At 40.0% G+C, this 19,325-nt stretch overlaps 2 protein-coding genes across 3 annotated transcripts in view; one reads left to right on the top strand and one right to left on the bottom strand.

Annotated features, from left to right (window-relative positions):
• The window catches only part of GFRA1 (GDNF family receptor alpha 1), a 258,834-nt gene that overhangs the window by 10,443 nt on the left and 229,066 nt on the right, over positions 1-19,325 (top strand). The window lies entirely within an intron of this gene.
• LOC311440213 (pancreatic lipase-related protein 2-like) lies at positions 786-14,478 on the bottom strand. Its single transcript, XM_084526810.1, has 13 exons — positions 14,381-14,478; positions 12,585-12,633; positions 11,620-11,774; positions 9,955-10,080; positions 8,328-8,462; positions 6,398-6,506; positions 5,675-5,791; positions 5,462-5,584; positions 4,607-4,725; positions 3,655-3,784; positions 3,268-3,379; positions 2,048-2,215; positions 786-950 (listed from the first exon to the last, which is right to left on the bottom strand). The coding sequence occupies exons 1-13, from the start codon at positions 14,381-14,383 to the stop codon at positions 887-889; spliced, it is 1,410 nt and encodes a 469-aa protein (XP_084382936.1). The 5' UTR covers positions 14,384-14,478; the 3' UTR covers positions 786-886.

The following is a 19,325-nucleotide window of genomic DNA, read 5'->3' as shown; positions in this document are numbered from 1 at the left end:
GGAGGCACTGCAATACCAGGTTGTTCACAGCACAGATGGAGCAAGAACGTGCTACCTGGGAGTAGTGGAGAAGAACTACTTGTTGCGAGGGAGACGCAGAAGTTCATGGACATGTTTGGTGTGACCCTAGGCTCATAAAAATTGAAGCCTCAACTTAACAGGGGAGCTCTTTCTTGTCCTACCAACTGTAGTTAAAGAAATGAAAGGTGAGGGTGGAGGGAATGAAGCTTCCTGAAACACTGAGCTCAAGGGGTGCTCACTGCAGGGGAGAGCAGTTGTGTCTGGCTCACAGCTTCCTTGAGTGAGCTGAGCAGATGGGCTGCTCAGTGGCCCTGGGTGTTGGGGATGAGCTTATTTAGTTTTGCCTGGTGCCTCCATGCAGGTACGGTGTACAAGGGGCGGCTCTGACTTGCTGAAGTCATTTTTTTCTGTTCTTGCCTTGTCCCACCGCGTCTTTTGGGAGCAGTGCTCACGTGTGGTGTTGAAAGATTTTGAAGCATATCATCAGCCTCAGGACAGAGGCACTGGAGACAGTTCCTACTGCCCAGAGTGGGTTCTGCAGGCAGCAAACGTGGCAAATCATCAGCACAGTGGGGAAAATGTCCTTACCTGCTTTTCTTGGGGCACTGTTAGAGTAGGAATGTGCCAGTGTTAGAGATGGGTTTTGCCATACAAGATTTTCAGTTGCTTCCTAGTTATGAGTGCAATAAATATGCCTTCAACATGAGAAAATATTGACAAATGTGTTTGGAAATACTGAAGATAAAAAAAGAGGAAGCAACAGGTCAGTTTGAGAATTCCCTTTAATGGCCTTGAGCACCAGCATTGCCACACACAGGACTGTTTACTCAGCTGCAGCGCACAGAACGGTTGTACTCAGTGCCCTCTAGCAAGGTGTAAGGAGCTGGGGAACTCCATATGTCACAGTTCCACGGCCACAGAGAGTTGACCTGGGAAGGAAAACAGCGTCACTCAAGATCTGTTTTATTTATACGCCTGCGTGCACACACACACACAAAGGAAAAGATATCAACCCTCACCTTGAGGGTTTTTAGTTAGCTCCATAACCCCACTTCAACCTTCCTGAAAGCCCATTGGCATTCACATATTAGCAGTAACAAGGCAAATTTCCTTCTTATGAGGAAAAGCTGTAAAATTTAGGTTTTGAAAGATGGATATAATTCATCTCTAGATTCACAAAGATAGCATTCCAGATAAAAAGCCAGAAAGTTATCTTGTTAAGTACACTTTACTGACACCAGCCATTTTATTAGACTGTCACAGCCATTTTTTTTTTTTTGAGCTAACAGTAAAAGAACTTCAATTCTTGTCTAAATAATCCATGACAATGCCAAACAATAAGAAATATTAGAAAAAAACTCTAACATATATTTTCTCTGTTATGAAATATATCAATTAGTTCTTGACCTAAGCCAGCAGATGTGTGGAACAGCAAACTTCAAAACAGGTCCTTCAAAAACAGCTTATCCATCTGTCTCTATGCCCCTCTCCACGCTTCTCTGTATAGATTAAAGATACATTTCCTTCAGCTGCTTACACAGACCATCTCTATTAAATCTCTTACTCTTGCTTTTTTTCTGGACTTCACTCTGCATGCATAGTACCTGAAATATACACCCCAAGCTTGAAAATGACCCTACTTCTGGCTACATTCTCAGCCCAGCCATTTAAATTAGAATAATTCCTCCCTGATCATCTATGCAGTACTCCTGGTAATGCACCTGGGAATGAGACTTGCTTTATCTCATCAGCACTGTGGTGCTGGTTTGTAATTGTTTTGCTGTGGCAGAGTATAGTACCCAAATTATTTACTACTGGATTCTTTTCCAGATGATTATTCACCATTTTGTATTTGAACATTTCCTTTTCTATCCCAAGAGTAGTACCTTGTCCTTGCCGTAACTGAAATTCATATTGTTGATTGCACATTGTGTGTCAGGTTTATCAAGACCATTTTTTAATCCCGTCTCCCAGAGTCTTTCACTCCTTTCCCATTCCTTCTGACCTTCTGGAAGGACATACTTACCGACGACCATCTTCTCCGTGAATTATATTGACTGTTTCTGCTCCCAGTCTTGCCCAGAGCAGAGTGAATAAGGTTTTATTCCAGAGAAATTCAACTTTTGCAGTGTTTTTGGGGTTAATTTCAACATCAAGGTATTTTGTATAAACCTGGTCTTCAGAGAGGGCTCCACTGGAAACAGAATGAAGACAGTGAGGATAAATGTAATAGTTTAGAGGCTACTGGACTAAGTTTTGTTCTCCACAAGATCAGGCTTTTCCCTTTGTTGCTGTACTTTCCAACAGCATAGGGTGTTGGACTGGGACCCTGTAGGCATGTGCTGAACAGGGAGAGGACGAAAACAATCCCAAAAACTTTTAATGGGTATGTGGCAGGAGAGAACCAGGAGATGATCAGGGTGAGGTGGAGATGGCTGCTGGGGTTTGTGTGCCTCCAGCACCTGAACACTGGGTTTTGCAAGTAGGGAGGGCTCCGGGTGAGGTTTTCAGGGATGATTATATAGATAAGCTGGGAACTTCTGTCTCTGCTTTGCACACACACACAGAGGGGCATGGGAGAGCACGTAGAAGTGCTTGTTTCAGAGCAGGTACAGAAGACAGTGAGGGCTGTGATTTGGATAGCCAACAGAGATTATAAGTTATGAATGAAAGCCACTGTCCAGACCATATACATGTAAATGTGATATTTATATCATAGTGATGGATTTTAGTGTATCTAGGAAGGAAGTACACACATCCAATTTGCAACCCAAGGTCAGGCACAGGATAGCCTTGCAGGAGAGCATACAGCAAGTCACTGGCAGCGCAGGGAGCCTTATCAGCACCTGGGTGACTGCGTTAATGTGTGTGATGCCGTGCTGGCATGGGAGAGGTCGCGCTAATGTGCGTACGAAACAGGTGAGCGCAGTCAGAATTACGTGAATACAAGAGGTGCAATCTTTTTTCCTTTAATGAGCAATTCAGAGAAACAGCACTTCCGTCAGGCTGCATTCCTAATTCGCTGTAAAGTCACAGAACTCATGAAAAGGACGTGACTTTTACTTCTTGGCACAACCATCCTTCTGCTCTCTTAGGTCTTAACTACAGGATAACTTTTTTCATAGCTAATGTTAACTAGACTGTCAGCAACAAAGAATAAGGGTTTACACTGCTCAAATATCTGGAAACTGTGTAGATTAAGGTTATCAGTATTACATGCTATAGGGCAATGCTAATTTATCTTACCTGGCAATTTCATATTCTTTTTTGTTCCCCTCTGTGTCATGGAAAATTAGGTTTATGTCCCCCCTCATTTTCTTTACACCAGACAGTTTGATAAACACTTTTTGTCTCCAACCTGCGTAAGAACAGCAGATTAAAACTGGATTGTCATCAATAGGAGAGAATTAGAAGTGCTAGCATCCTGGAAAATTCTTTTTTCCTTTCCAGAATTCATTCATGCTAGCTAATGAAAGATTCATTGAGCTTGAAAGATGATGATGTGATGCAGCATTGTTTTTGGCAGAGGTCTTAGCAGGTGTTTATAGAAGTAACAGAAGAGCATGGCTGTAAATCGTATCAAAGCAATCACTTTTCAAACGTGAACAACTGTAACAAACCTTCTCCACTTACTAGTGAAAGGTGGATCTGCTCCTGTATTTAAAAAATATTTTTGGTTTACTCTCTTAAATTTGTCTGGAAATCTGTCAGCATAGTGCCCCATCATCGGACACCCCTCTTGGGGACATGGGAAACATTCTCCCTAGGAAAGATATGAGCATCGGTTAATGAGGAGTATGGTTTTTGTCCTGTCTTGAACAAACCTAAGGCTCAGTTAAGGCTTCTGTTCTAACCTTGCAAAGCTGGGGCACTGCAGCACCAAAACCTGATAATGGGCTCTGTACTCGTGCACACAAGCACATGTGGAATAAGCAGACATGATACCTGTGTACATGATGGTCGGAAACTCCCTATTTTGGGGAGTCTATTCTTCAGCTAGAGTTTAGGATGAAATGTAAGTCCAATTTACCCTATCAGTGGAAGGGAACCTGCCTGTATCCATGTTGCAACACTATCTAGGAGACAAAAGAATCATATGTACTTTAAGTTTCTTTTGTAAGCATATTTATTCAGGTGCTCTAATCAGTGCCCAGTGTAAATTAGAACAGGCTTTTTTTTTTTTTTTCTTTTCTAGAATAGCCTTTTCCAAAAGGCTTTTGGAAGCTCCAAATCTCTCTTCTCCCAGCCAGGACTTAGTAGGGTTAGTATGCCAAGAGCCTATACGCTCTTTGCATAAAGGCTTAGGGTGAGAATTGCATGGGGTTTATTTTTTATTTTTCTCTTTATTTTGGTGGTTTCATCTATGCATTCATTTTTTAAAAGCAAAATAGTTGATGGAGCCCCTGTGTGATGTGCCTCCTCCTACTAACTTGCACTGCCCAAGTTGATTTTTGAGCTCAGGTCTGCTGCTGGCTAGGTGATGTGAGAGCAGAACCACAGGTGTCCAAGTGCTCTGTGCACATGGTGTGATCTATCCTGATTGCAGAGGTCTGGATTATTTTCTTTAGACTTCATCCATACTTACTGCCTCATAGGATTTGTATGATTCACAGGGATATCCAATGAATCCAGTGGGATAGAGGATGCTTTCAAAATAATACTCATGGCTGCGTGAGTGATGGCATCCCCCAAAAATAGTAGCATCTGTTGGGAGAAAAATTGTGAGCATCCATGAAATAGCCTCCTGTCATCCTGTACAAGACTTGTACTTGCCTTATCATGAGACATGGAATACAACAGCAGCATGGCCTAGTAATATATACATACACACACACATATACATAGCTGTCTGTATATATGGTGTTGCAGCAAGTGACATTAAGTACAGTTTTAAAACGTTTAGTAGAACAAAGAGAATTCCTCAGCCTTCTGCCAACCACTCCAAAGCCTGAAGAAGTCTCAGGTGGAGATGTGAGGTGCCCACAGTCCCTGACAATGCTGTGTGCTTCTGCCTATTGCATAACTTCAGGGTGTTGGATGCTCCTTGCAGCATCTGTGAGGGACCAAGTGCAGTGCCGTTGTGCTGTGGGTTTAGCAATGGCACTAGCTACCCTCAGCCTAGAAAGTGTCCTGTTGGAAGTGCCACTGTTGTGGGGCTGAACTTTCCTCTCTGTGTTCTGCAGGTTCAATTCAAACTGCAGAAGCAAAACCAAGGTCTATTTTGATGCCTCTGACTACTACTTTTCCTGCAATGTTCCCTGAGTAGCTCTGTTCTGATCTAGCCTTTATTTCTTGTTTTATATTTCTGCTTATAAGTAAACAGGCAAAAATACATATATATATTTCACTGTTTTCTTCCAGAAGAATAGTTACTTTCACAGTTTGTGTTTCAGAATTGAATGAAAATTAAATACTGAGCTAGTTGGGAATGTATGCTTACCTGCAATAAGAGCTTCAAAATCATTTTGTTTCATCTCTGGAATTAAATCAGTGCATCCAGGCATTACAGTTCCTCCGTTTGGGTAAAAGTCAAGGTGACCAGTGGCATTGTACATTCCAAGCCCTAGGATACATACACGATTGTGTCACAGTCTCAAGGTACATATGCAACATGCCCATCTCTACAGCTACTTGCTTGCACATGAACTCTTACCTATGGCAGGAAAGTGGGCAGCATTACTGTGAATAACATCAACAAAATTTGCATCTGAAGGATCCAGCCTCACCTCTGGAGGAGTGCCTTCAAAATAGGGCCCAGCAGGGTCCAAACCTTTAACAAAAAAAAAAAAAAAAAAAAAAAAAAAAGGGGGGGTTCAGGAGAGGGAAAAGTTACACATTAATGCCTTTTACCAACTTACAACATCAGACATTTAATATGGCACAAGTTATGGTGAATAATGACCAGACCAAACCCAATGCACAAAAACATGGTTTTGTGAACCTTTCTACAGACTCATTCTATTATAAGCAAAATATTTTCTAATAGGATATATATTAGCATTGTATTACTGTGAAGGAGGTATTTTATTATCAGTGGTTTTGTTACTGGACTGTTGAGCATCATGGATAGGAAAACAGGCTTTTGGATGTGTTGTTTTGTCGTCGTATACTGCTGGATGCAACCCAGTGGATGACTGTGATGTTGCAAACATACTAACAAAGAGCTCTTCTGCTAAATAGTTTTAAACCTAACTAGAGAAAAAAAAAAAAAGATTTAATAATTACCCTTGTTTCTGAGAAGCCTAAAGTTTGTTTACTCATACATGGTGCCTGCAGCACTGCCAATGGTTTAATTCCAGTCTACAGACCAGAGTGCTGCAAGTTTCTTTCCACTAGAAGCGTCCCTGCTAGATCTGCCCCTCGGTGAGCAGCCTACCTGTGATCCGCCGGATGCCTCGAATCCGCCTTCCCGCCTCTCCCGCTGTATGTGCGCCCAGGCTGTGGCCAATTAGATGGATTTCACAAGGGGAGTACCTGAAGAGTTTCTGATCGTTGTGGAGGGAGACAAGAACAGAGGCTTTCAGTAGTGAGCAAAAAGGGTGCCTTACACTGAGGGCCTTTGCGAGCCTGTTGGCTGACTTCTTGCTTAGACAACAGTGTGTGAGCTGCTTGAGTTAATTATTGTTTAAATTAATCTAAGACTTGAAAGAAAAATGCCCAATCTAGAATTTTAAATGCCTCACGATGACGGATTTACCATCATAGCCTCAGCATATGGTTACCGTATTCAGTTACCCTTGCTGACAAAATATGAAAATTCTTTCATAATATGAAAAAATAATATAAATAATATAAAACAAGATCATAACAATATGATCTTGTTTTTTATTTATTGACACTGTTATGGAGCCCTCTTTCATCATGCAACTGTTCTCCATGGGTCTGCTTAGCAAATGTGATCATGTCACTCAATTGTACCTTCACTGACAGGCTGTGGGGTTTGGCATCCATTCTTCTCTTTGCCAAGAGTCACCTGTACAGGACCTGCACTTCTCAGCTGTTATACATGCTTTGAAGACAGCAGTAGAAATTAATGAGCATGTAATCTGCCTGCAGGGGACACATTTCAGCCAGGCATATCCTGGGTTTGTAATGTCCAAAGTCAACAAGGATTGATCGCTAACTGCTTGAGGTTTTTACACTAAGTTTTCTTTTGTAATGTATATACCAAAAAGAAAAAAAAAAAAAAGGGCAAATCTTTACTATCGATCTGTCTGTGCCTATCAAGTGACAGATACTTTCAAATACTTTTTACTGTAATTCTATTTACAGTGCAGCTTAATTTTGCTTAAAACCAAACTCCCCAAATCTGTAAATTGTGGAAAAGAAAAATTAAGGATCACTTTTTGCAGTTTTGTAATGGGGAAAAAAAAAAGAGTTTCATTACCACACCATTTGCAGTCTAGAGATATTAAATGAAAAGAGGCAGACAGAGATCACATAATAAACTGAACCATCGTCAAATGACCTGGGAGTTGCATACAAAGAAGAAAGACGCAAAAACAACAGTGTGAGGCTAGATATGAGGCCTTCCTAGGTAGAAACAGCAAACTGTACCTCAGCTGGTTCTAGAGAAGTGGTTTTTGGTACTTGAGTATTCGTGAAGTTGGTATGTGGCCTTGTGGTCTCTGGAATATCTATAAAACACAAGGACTGCCTAGTTTCCAGCATCAAGTCTGCAGCCAAATAGGGGCTGATTTCAGCAGCCCTAAGTACCTGCAAGTCTCTTTGAAGTCAGTGGGACGTGGTGGTACTCTTAAACTTTGCAGCTGAGCAGTCTGTGCTATGTGAGTAAAAGTGAACACTTGCCTTCAGGAACATGAAGCTCACAACTAGAAGGCAACGGGACAATTTATTGTGCTTGTAGACAGCAAATACCAAGTGAATCTCTGTGGTGCTTCTAGCTCCACATCACTTCACTTCAGTGCTCCTGAGGTGCTGATATGCTTGTGCTAGAAGTAAATTATTCAGGTAAAGACTCTTGTAAGCACTGAACACGTGCCTTGCCTCGTTGCCACTGAACGCCTTCTTACCTGTAACATCGTACGGAAATGTTGCCACCTACTGGTCTTTAATTAATTGACACCTCTTTTCAACTACATTAGCTTAATTGGAGTCTTTTGTGGCTGTGAGAAGTCCTTACAGAGCTGATAATTAGTATAATTAGCTGTATCTCAACTGCATGCATTGTACAGCTCTTTCTGAAGCAGTAGCTGACCGTACTAGATGAAGTTCAAAATCAAAGAAATATCATAATCCCACTGCATCTACTTAAGAACTGTGTGTTGTGGAGCTGTATCTTTTACCTGTAAAGTTTTTATGAAATAAGCAATCTCGGCTCCAATCACGCGGATGTTGTTCACTGCGCTGACGTAAGTGCCTTTTGCACCTTCTTTCCAATCAACAGCAATGCAGTTCATGTTTTCTGCCTCCAGTAAGAGCTGAGGTGGGAACACATAAAGCAAAGCATTTAAGGAAACTAAATAGCAGACAGGAATTCAACTTAAATCAAAATAAACAATAAATGGTAATATAATCATGCAATTTCTCATTCATTACTGAATCGAACTCTTCACTGTAGCCCGTACCACACAGAAAAATGAATCTTCTTATAAAACAGAATACAGCAAACTATTCATCAAAGTCTCAAGTTTGAAAGACTGTAATCAAAAATATTTTACTATAAGACATTTGAATACATATTTAATGTGGTTTGGAAAAGCCACACAACTGCACAATAGCTGTTACGTGCACTATGAGACTTTCTTTAAGTATCATCTGTAGCTTAACTAAATAGTATTGGAAGTGGATTTATTTACCAAGTGTCTTTAAAACTGGGAAAGTCATGTCAGACTGGAAAGGTTCAGAGCAGACTAGAAAGTTCCTGTTTCAGCAAATATACCTAATGTATCTGTCACTTCTGTAATGGCCACAGCCTTGCAGAGATCGGTGATTTTTCCACTAGAATAATCATGTATTAAAGTCTGCAGCGGTAGCTTTCTGAGACTAAAGCTTATGTAAGCTTTGAGAAGGATCAGGGAATAGAAACAAAAAATAATGCATAGTAAACAGTTGAAGGTGAATGCCAAAGAAAGCAGAAGCTTGAATCCTCTGCGTTAGGTACACCATGAAAATGGCTTCTAGTTAGGCAGATAGAATTGCTGTTTCTTTTCCACTGGAAAATTTGGATATGTAATATTCTAGATTTAAAGTTTTCACAGACTTACGAACAAAAATAATGCTGCAGAACTGTGACTTAGCATTCAGTGGCAGTCTTTTTCTGTCTTTGTGAAAGAAGCAGAAAAAAGATTTTTCTGCTTTGCCAGAACCAAGGCTGACACCACCACCATACGCTCCACTGGCCAGAGGGCAGCAGCTCGGTTTTGTGGTAACTTTTTTTTTCTTTTTTTTTTTTTTTTTTCCTTTGCACTCATTAATCAAACAGAAAGCTTTGTCTTTTTTTTTTTTTTTTTTTTTTTTTTCCCCTTTTTTTTCTTTCTTTCCTTACAAATTGAATAGTTCTGAAACAGAAGAGTATTTGTAGGTTGAAACTTGAACTATTCAGGAAAGCCTTCAGCTGAAGGATGGTTCAATAGTTCCTGATGGGAGAAACAGTGAGTTGGCCTAATCTGATATTCTGACACCAGTGCAGAGGCTGGGGACATCTGTGTTTGGTTTGTTGCTTTGATCTGCTTTGCAGGGTTTTGGGGATGAAAATTCTCTAGAGAAGCACAATGTCAGAGATGAGCAAGAAGCTGTGACTACACAGCACCTTGCAGAATGGGAATATTTTAGTTTTGGTTGGGAACTTCTTGGTTGGTATCTGCAACTATTTAATGCATTACAAAATAGCAGGTGAAACTTGGTGTCTAAGTGATTAGAACAGAATGTAGTTACAACTGCTGAAGGAAAACAGAGGATATAGTCTCATACCAAGCACATTTCTACCACCCAGCCTGATTTTCCAGTGCTGCCAAATCCATGAATGATGAAGGAGGTTTTCCTGCGTGAGGAGAAATGTGAGTTTTGGATTGTTGAGGAGTTTATCGCTGAGATCACCTGTGTGTAAACAAGCAAATAAAAAAATCAAGTTGTTTTATCTTCTCACACTTTTAAGTTTTTTAAAAGTGTCATCTAAGTCATCACCTTTTGTAGGACTCTCACAACTCCTTTTAATGGGCAGAGTCCCAGGCACTTCTCTATCCCATCTTTCCCAGTCCTACCACTGTCTCCAAAGTTGTGCCAATGTGGTTTCTGCTGCTCCTGTCTATTTTCCTTGACGCAGTAGGAGCTCCCCATATAAAGTCCAGAGCGCCTCATGATGCCTGTTGGCCTGAGAAGGAGAGCTCCATGCCTCCTGATTCAGCTTGCCTTCTACTGACCTGACCTTTGGTGTCTGTGTGATGCTTTGCATCTAAGAAACAGCATGTCTTTCTGGGCAAGGGATGTTTCCTGTCTGTTTTTGTAACCAACTACTCCACAAAGGCTGAAAGAATTTAATGCAAGAACTGTATGCAATAGTGGTGAAACTGATCTTGGCCCACCACGTGTTGCCGCAAGCTGTTTAATTATATATATCTCTTACTCTCAGTGTGATCTCTGACCATCTGCATTGTTTTCAAACAAATATAGCACCTGTGATGTGAGCTCAGGGAGTTTTGGTGTGGAAGGGCTGTGCACTAGATCAGGGAGATGTTTAGGTGCAGTGGCTGGGAAGTAATGCAAGGTGCATTTTGATTTATTTTATCAACAACCAAAATGCCTGAGTAACTGATGCTGACTGTGTGCCGTGAGCTCAGGTGTCCCTGCTCTGCAGATCGTAAAAGTTTATTACAGGTGTTAACTTCTCATCCTTACAGAGCCTGAGCTGGACTCGTAGCATGGCAAACAGGACTGCTGTAAGCTGCGATGTTTGTGCTGGCAGCGCTGCCATTGTGCTTCATGGCAGTAGATTCATAAATGCTCCTGTATGGAACAGGGGACACTAGGTTTGGGAGCCTGCAAGGGATTTAGCAGCCTCATGTGCATTTACTGAATTGGTGCAGTCCCAGCCCCACATCTTGCAGTTCCTTCTCCTTGCTTGGCTCAGAATTTCAGGGCATGAACAACTTGGGTGGGTCTGTCTTAATTTCGGTATGGACAGAGGCAGGTAAGCGTGTACAGTCACCCAGACTTCAAGGAGGAATGTGGCTTGAAAATTGTATGAGAAGGGCCTGCTTCAGACTTCTGTTTTTAGAAGTCAATGGCACAGCTTCCCCATAATACATCAGCAGTTGTTCTCCTGTCTGAGTGTTCATAAAGCTGCTTATTTGAACAGGATTCCAGCTTTCCTGAGAGACCTAAACACATGCAAAGGATAGTCTGCTATAACCCACTTCTTGTGCAGGGAAATACCAGGAAATCTGTTCCATCTGACAGTTCCTTCACCATTTTTTTTTATGCTTTACCCCAAACAGTTTGAAGGAACAGTAATGAGTGAACACTGAAACAAGCGTCTTATTTTGACTCATTTGCCTGTGATGAATGATGTAGGCTTTTTAACAAATTAACAAACAGTGGTAGCTTTAGTCAGTTCTTGATGTTAAAAATAAATGTCACCTGTGAGTTATTTCCTGTTTCCCTGGTGTAGAGAGAGAAGCTCAAGTTCATATGTTCAGGAGAGTCAGGCAAACCTGTCAGAAGTCTCCCTGGTACCCCAGACCAGGGGGGGTCATCTGAGAAACAGCCAAGCCTGGGGAAGCAAATTTCTTTACCTAGAGTAGAAGAAACAAATGGTTTATGTTTTGGACTCTCTTACAGCTAGATAATATGTTTAATACTGCAACAGTCTGAAGACTGTCCTCAGGAAACTGAGGATTTTGTTCTATGATTGATTTTGAAACAGATTTCTTCTTGTTTTCTTTATGGATATTGCCTGAAGCAGGTAGCACAAGGGGAGCTATATAACCTGAAGATAAACCAAACCAAGTAGGGATCCAGATACATTTTTGACATTATATTCTCAACATATAAAAGCTTTTTTTATTTTTATTTTTTTAAGACTTTTAAGAAACACTTCTTAGAATTGCTCCCACATTCTTCCCGCATCAAAGCATTATGCCTCTTTGGAGGAATGGATACGTATGCAGTAGCCTTGCATAGTGAATGATTTGATCATTTCTTTTAATACATCATCATTTTCCAGATCAAACAGGTCTGTTGCTCTCATGCTCAACTTTTCTGTTCTAGCACTGTTTGTTGTGCTAAGTACCCTATTACTGAGCCATTCTTTGTCAACAGCAGTAACAGGTAGAGACAGCTTATGCAACGTCTTGATAGAGCTAGGGCACATGACTGCAGTTCTCCTCTGTGAATTTTTGGCATAAGTTATGTATCTCGTATTCTTAATGAAACTGAAATGAGATGGAGCCTTTAGCATTAGGTCCTGCACAGTAATAGACTTTCCCACAGAATGACACACAAATCATGCTATGACTTCAATGTAAAATACGTCACTGTCTCCTCTGTATTACTTTGTCTGAATTCATCTTTTAGTGATTGTTTTTATAGATGTTGTATCTCACCTGTTACTGAGCCAAGGAGATAAAATGCAATAATCCATATTCCAACCACCTAAAGCAAATCAAATACACAGGTTAAACTTTTTATTTGTGTTACATTTTTATAAAAGGGACAGATCTATAAAGAGAAACACAAAGACCTGCAGCCTAGAAGGAATAACCCAGTACCCCTGAGGGGCCAGTCAGCTGGAAGTTGATTTTTTGAGCTTTGCAGAAAGAGATGTGGGGGGGTCCTGATGGCCATCAACTTGACCATGAGCTAGCAACATGTTGTTGGGTCTCTGAGTATCCTGGGCTGCATTAAGAGGAGCACTACCGGCATGGTGGGGTGGGAGATCCTTCCCCTCCACTCAGTTCTCTGTTTCTTGCATTTCTTGCACATCCAATGCTGGATGTAGTTTGCTGAGGGGGTGAATTGGACCATGATGTTCTGACTCTCCTGCCGGCCAGAGGTGTGGAGAACTGATGGGCATGCATGTAACTTGGTGGAAGTCAGCATGCTTGGCAGCTGTAGGCTGTTTGTGCTGGCTTCACCCTGGGCTCATTGTGTTTCTTCATATACCCTCCTTTGTTTGGATGCCTTTCCTCTACATTTTCCTCTCTTGGCTTTCCTATGGCAGGGGCTCTACATATTGTACCAGTTTCTTCCCTTCCTGTTTGCCTTCTTCACTGTTCTCAATTTCCTCTTCTTCTAGGTGTTTCATATGGCACCCACCTCCCCTTTTCCACATTTTGCTTTTCTTGTAAAGTAACAATCCTGAGCTGTAACTGCTTTTCAGTCCTAAAATCTTGAAAGGCAGCTCTGAAATTAATAGGCTTATGAAGAAAATGGATGAAGACTCACAGGTCATGTCTATAATCTGTGCTGTACTTCTTTTCAGAACATCTCACCAAGGGGTAATGATTTTAGAAAATGTGGGAGGTTGTTACCAAACAAGAGTGATCAGCGATTTCTTTTCAGAGGTTCTTCCTTTGAAAGCAGAAACTGGAAATGAACGGGTAGCTAGGCAAGTAATTCAAGATAGAGAAAACTTTTTTGTGTGTCTGCGTGGAAAGTCAATTCATTTTGTTATTAAGAGAGGTGTATAGTTTGGATGGGAGACAATTTTTTAGCAGGTAGTTTTTCTATATTGGTTTATGTTAGCCTAACAACAAAAGGACTGGGGAGATGTTAAGAAATGATATCTTTCTAAAAAGAGTTGAGGCAGCGCACAATTTGATGGGAGAAAATTCTTTCAACAGGCATTTAAGAGCCTTAGTGCTGAACAAGAGGAACTGGAATGACTTGTTCGTGAATGTGAACTCAGCCTAACCAGCGCTGCTGGCAGGAGGGTTGCTGAATGCTGAGCTCCATTGTTTTACTGGAAAGAAATGGGATATGCACCTCACTTAGTAGGCAACCAGTAATAGCCATTTCCACTTTGCTGTACAGCTCAGAGGAAAAAAAAAAAAAAAGTGAATGTTCATAGATTGACATCCTAATCTATAAAACACTGGTTTAGTAGCTGCCCTTCACAATCCAGCCACCCTTTGGACACTTGCTCAACCTGTGATTCATGGGCTGCTAGTGGATGGCTTGTGAGATATGAAAAAGTCTGAATATGACTGCCCCACACCTTTTCAGGACGTGTGTGCAAGCACAGACACAGTCTGTTCAAGACAGGCAAGACCAAGTGTTGGGGTTTTTAATTATTAACATTTGTAACCTAACAATCTTCCTGCAGGAAATAGTGATTTTGTTTTTATTTTAATTTAAAACAAAATATGTTGTTTATCTAATTCCTAAGATTTGTACTCACCATTCTTTTATCACCCTTATTGTCTCCGTTAGTGGTTAGCAGTAACAGGACACACAAAGTTTTCTGATTTCTTTAGTGCAGATTGGGTTGCTTTATGCTTTTTTTTTTAAAAAAAAAAAAAAAAAAAAGAAAAAAATGTTAAGTATCTATAGTCTAACTCAGTAAACTGAAAGAAACTGGAAGAATACAGGACAATGAAAAAGGAATACTGGTAACTGGGAATTAGAAATCACACAAATTTCATAAGAAAAGCAGCAACGTTAACATACGTTTATGGCCTGTACAGTTAAGACAAGAGTTAAAGAATATCTCATGTATGGAGGAAGTAAAAAGATGCAATGTTTTTGATTCATTACTAGATAAAATTGGGCAAAAAACAATGGTATGGCTGATCTGAGGTCTTTACACTTTTCTTTTTCTATGTTTACCAAAACAAGCTGATGTTTTTTTAAAAAAAAAAAAAAAAAAAGAAAAGAAAAGAAAAAAAAAAGATTGGTGATATTTAGAATAACCGCTAGAATTATGTATTTTAAAATAAAGACTGGTAATTCATAGCTTAGCTAAGAGCCTTTTTTTTTTTTTCTTTTCTTTTTTAAGGATACTCATCAAAAAATCTATTGAAAATTTCTTGTTAAGTTACTGATTAGTAAGAAAATTCCATAGACATGGTTTGAAGAAATCTGATATGTTAACAAGCTTTAAAAAAAATAAAATAAAATAAAAAGATAAGAAGAATGATCTGTGGAGTTTCAGGACAACAGCCCAAGGCAGTATAACAAAAATTTCCACAGGACACTTGAAAATAAAATTTGTGCAAAACTGTTATAAGATTAAGTTGTGTAATTGAATTCAATTACATGACATGACAACCGCACACAACACTCTTATGAGATCAGTATTACTGGTCTCATAATACTTGAATTCCAATAAGATATTCTGCTACCTGATATTTTGATTAAGAAATTTAAATGATATGCATGCACTGCTACAACAGTTAAGTAGATTAAAAGTTGAATGTGTGGATTAAGTAGATTAAAATTTGAGTAATTATTCCATCTCAGAATATAATGGCAATAACTAGAAGGCAAGCCCTGGATTGCAAATACCGTTCTTGCTACCGTGCATGGTCACATAACATCATGATCAAAATGTGATCACGTTTTTTAGCTGTGGCTTTTGAGTTATTGAACATTTATGATGGATTATTACTAAGTAAGGTTTTAGAAGAATCGGTTCTTGGCATTACATTGCATGTGAACATTCAGCACTGGTATCACTGGTCAAAAAGTACTGACACCTGGGCTAAAGGGTTAGTGAATAAAAAGCACAGGTAATTAATTTTGGATTCTTTTTATTGTTTGGGAGAGTAAATGCTGTCACACTGCATGTTATATTTACTAAATAGAGATTAACATTTTGAGGAAGCAATAACTGGAAAAGCCTTTGAGGTTTTGCTGATATATTACTAATAACTTTGAATTGCTAAAGAACTTTTTAGTCTTTATCCACATACACAGATTAGAGAGACATATATGCACGCACACATGCACATATACAACATACATTTAATACATGTAGGGGGATTATTTTTTAAAAAGTACAGAGGTTTTGTTGCTGCTTGTATGCACAATTCAGGAGGGATACTAAAAAAATCGAGAAGTTTGAGAGAAAGACTTCTTGGGCAATCGTGAAGATGGAAAAGAAGGAATGTGGAGAAATCTGAAGAGAGGACTGTTTCACCTAGGAGTACAAAGTCTCAAAGCAAAGATGTGTTTTGTCCCTCAAAATTTAACCTATTTTTCACCATTTATATTTCTGTCTTTCCAGCTTTCCTATTCCTTACTTCCAACCATACTTCCTATATTTCCTGCTCCAGCATTGTCCTTAGAAAAGAGAACATTTCTGTCTTCCAATTGCTTTAATTTAGCCTTTCATACTATTTGGTAGTTTGATGTAGTGCTTGGTTAGTAACGTAAAGGCATCACAAAAGAGAAGTCATCTGAAGTTTAGCCTAGAATCCTTGACTGTAAGTTACCAGTTAATTTCCCCTTCTCCCAAAAACTTATTGCCTGTATTTGAGCCTGCAGCATTTAGATATCACTTGCTAATTGCACACCAAAACATTGTAAAGTTCCACAAATGGATAAAAGAAATTGAGGATAGAAATATTACAGCAGTATCTGTAGGCCTCATAAAGGGGAACATGTATGTATTTACCCATATATAAATACCAGAAAATACACTATAATTTTTTGAACTTATATTTTGTAGAGATGGTCTAGCCCATTCTGTACAAGTATGTACAGAACACCTTTTTCAGGCACAGTCCATGTTCAGTAACTAACACACAGCAAGAGCATTTCTCCAGCTTATCAAATGTGCACAGGTCTGGGCTTAGTGCTGGTGATATAGTGAACTAATTCAGGTGAGCAGCGTAATTGGCGTAATTGGTAGAAGACTTAATTTCATCTTGGTCTCCTCCCCATCCCTCAGATGTGGTTGTAAATTGCCCATAGTAAGATTCAAGATGAAGGCACTTTGGCTCTGCTTCAGTACAAACAAGTAATAATAAGTAAAAGAGCATCTGGGCAATTAGCCAGTCTCTTTTCCTGCTGGCTCACCAGCTTTTAGGTAAGCTCTCCAGAAGGAAACTGACTCTAAATGAATAGCTCTGAAACCAAGAAATTTAAGAGTAGACAAATCAATCTCGTAGTGGAGCAAAGATGTTAGGTGATCTGGAGAAAGAAAAAGGTTCTGGACGTCGCAGGTGTTGAGGTAAGGCAAAACAGGGTTCATGTACATTGCCTGGTCTGGGTATTAGAGTTTTGTGAGCATCTACTGACCTCTTAAACTGAGTCTGAGACAGTGAACTAGGGCATTAGGCTCCCATAGTGACTCAGAATACTGTTGCAAATTCTTTTCTTGAGGCGTTAAATGTGGGAAGCACTCCAATAAAAGGGCAGTAAATATGCAAAGTCATACATGTATTTGTTCATCACTAGAGATTACAGTAAGATTTGGGCTTTCAAGTTGCTTCTGTCAGTCACTTAGAAATGGTGTACAATCAAAAGAAATGTCAGGATAATAACAAAGAAAACCTATTAAATATTTACTGATTAAGAGACATACTTAACACCATCTGCTTTGACCTCCTAAATAATAGGTTCTCACCTTGTCCCTACAGTAGTGTTCAGACAGTAAAACATACAATTATGATTATTTAATCTAACTACAAGCATCGTATTTTAAAAAAACAAACAAACAAAACCCACCTATGATTCAGTTTGGGGAGGTGGCTGTGCCAACTCCAGGCTAACTGGGTATCCTTCAGCTGACTTGCAGCCATGATCTGGCCACTTTTGGCTTTCCAGGACTTCACTATTGTTCTTCATAGGTAGGCTACTGTTACTTTTAGCCAGCTCTAAGACCAACACTATTGGCCTTTTGCCATTTCTGAGGTGCAGAATGACCCTTGCTGATAACAACTTACTCCATAAGCTGTGCTCTTCTAAAACACGTCCTATTTGTCTCATCCTTATATATAATAGCTTTGATTCTTCCTAACTTCCATTCTCCCTTTACATTTAGAATGCTCCTAATAATTCTTATTTTTTCTTTTTAGCTATTATTTGTATTCTTGTGTATTTTTTCTTAGAAAAGAGTCCAGACTCTATGTGGAAATACCATCATTTGATCTTTCTTTAAAAACAAAGGGAAATATTCTCTGCCTAATTACCTTAGCCCACTGAATCCACACAGTTTTCCTAGCTACACTGCAGTGTCCCAGATAGGACCATCTCCTGCTGGGATTTACTGGAATAAAAAATTTTCAGCCCTGTTTCTGCTGCCAAGGGTCTCCTCAGTATCACTTGGAGAACCACTAGTTGTACTGTTCAGCCTGTCTTTTTTAAGCAGGAGCCCCAGCCATCCATTAGCAAGGACAGTTACCCCCAAATCCTCCCAATTCCTCAGTCACTTACCGCTGACTGCAGACCGCGTTGCTGCTTTGTACACTCCACTCAGGTGGCTCCTGTCAAGCCCTGGCTGTTCCCAGCTCTTTTCACTTGGACTCAGTCCCACCGCCGTGGGTGCGGACCTGCCCACACGGTGCCTAATTACAGGCCAGGTGTGGGTGAGCGAGACCTTTGTCAGAATGACACTCTTAGGGCTGGATGTGACAGATGTTGCCTTTTCTTGTCTCTCTAGCTTTCCCGTCACTTTTAGTTCATCAACAAAAAATTTACCTCTAAGGGTTTTGCTGTGGGTGTGAATAAATGCAAGGTGAGACCATTTTAACCCTTGAAGGGGATATGGTATGGGACATTGAAATGCTTAACTGAGCTAGCTGGTTATTGGAAGCTCCTGCTGTAGGCAACAGACTGAGCCTCCTCTGTGGGCACTTAAGAGCGGAAGCTTAATTATGCTGTTTGGTGTCACCCTCTGTTGTCTGATTGATGTACGTACCTTGTGAAACAAACCCTTGTGTGTTTTCTGTATAACCAAGCCTATTCGTTATTACTATTATTGTTATTATTCGTATTTTATTATATATATTTTTTTTTAAGCAGATAGTGGGTTAGCTTCTTCTTAAAAAAGGGGAGGGCAGGAAGAATCGTTGTACAACTTAGATTAGTCAAAATGGTAGTGGGTGGACAGAGCTTGAGTAGCAAAAGCTAATAAATTCACAGGTGCCATGTCCTCCTAGGCCATGTGGGATTCACAAATTTGGTACCAAGCTTTAACATCGGGTAGGGTGCTCTGAATAAAAATGGCAGCTCTTGACACTGTTGCTATCAGCATTCAGTTGAGTAACCAAAGCCACCTTCATTCAGACATGTCAGGAGGAGAAGGAGAGGGTGAAGATAATCATGTTGTGTATCTTTTTCTCTGTAATGGCTGAGTGACTAGAGAAGTCATCCATCACATAAGTCTCAGGTTCTGTTCT

Source organism: Aythya ferina (genome assembly GCF_964211825.1).
Source record: "Aythya ferina genome assembly, chromosome: 7".
Classification (NCBI taxonomy): domain Eukaryota; kingdom Metazoa; phylum Chordata; class Aves; order Anseriformes; family Anatidae; genus Aythya; species Aythya ferina.
Note: the sequence above shows the minus strand (reverse complement) of the source record. Positions and strands in the feature narration are given on the sequence as shown.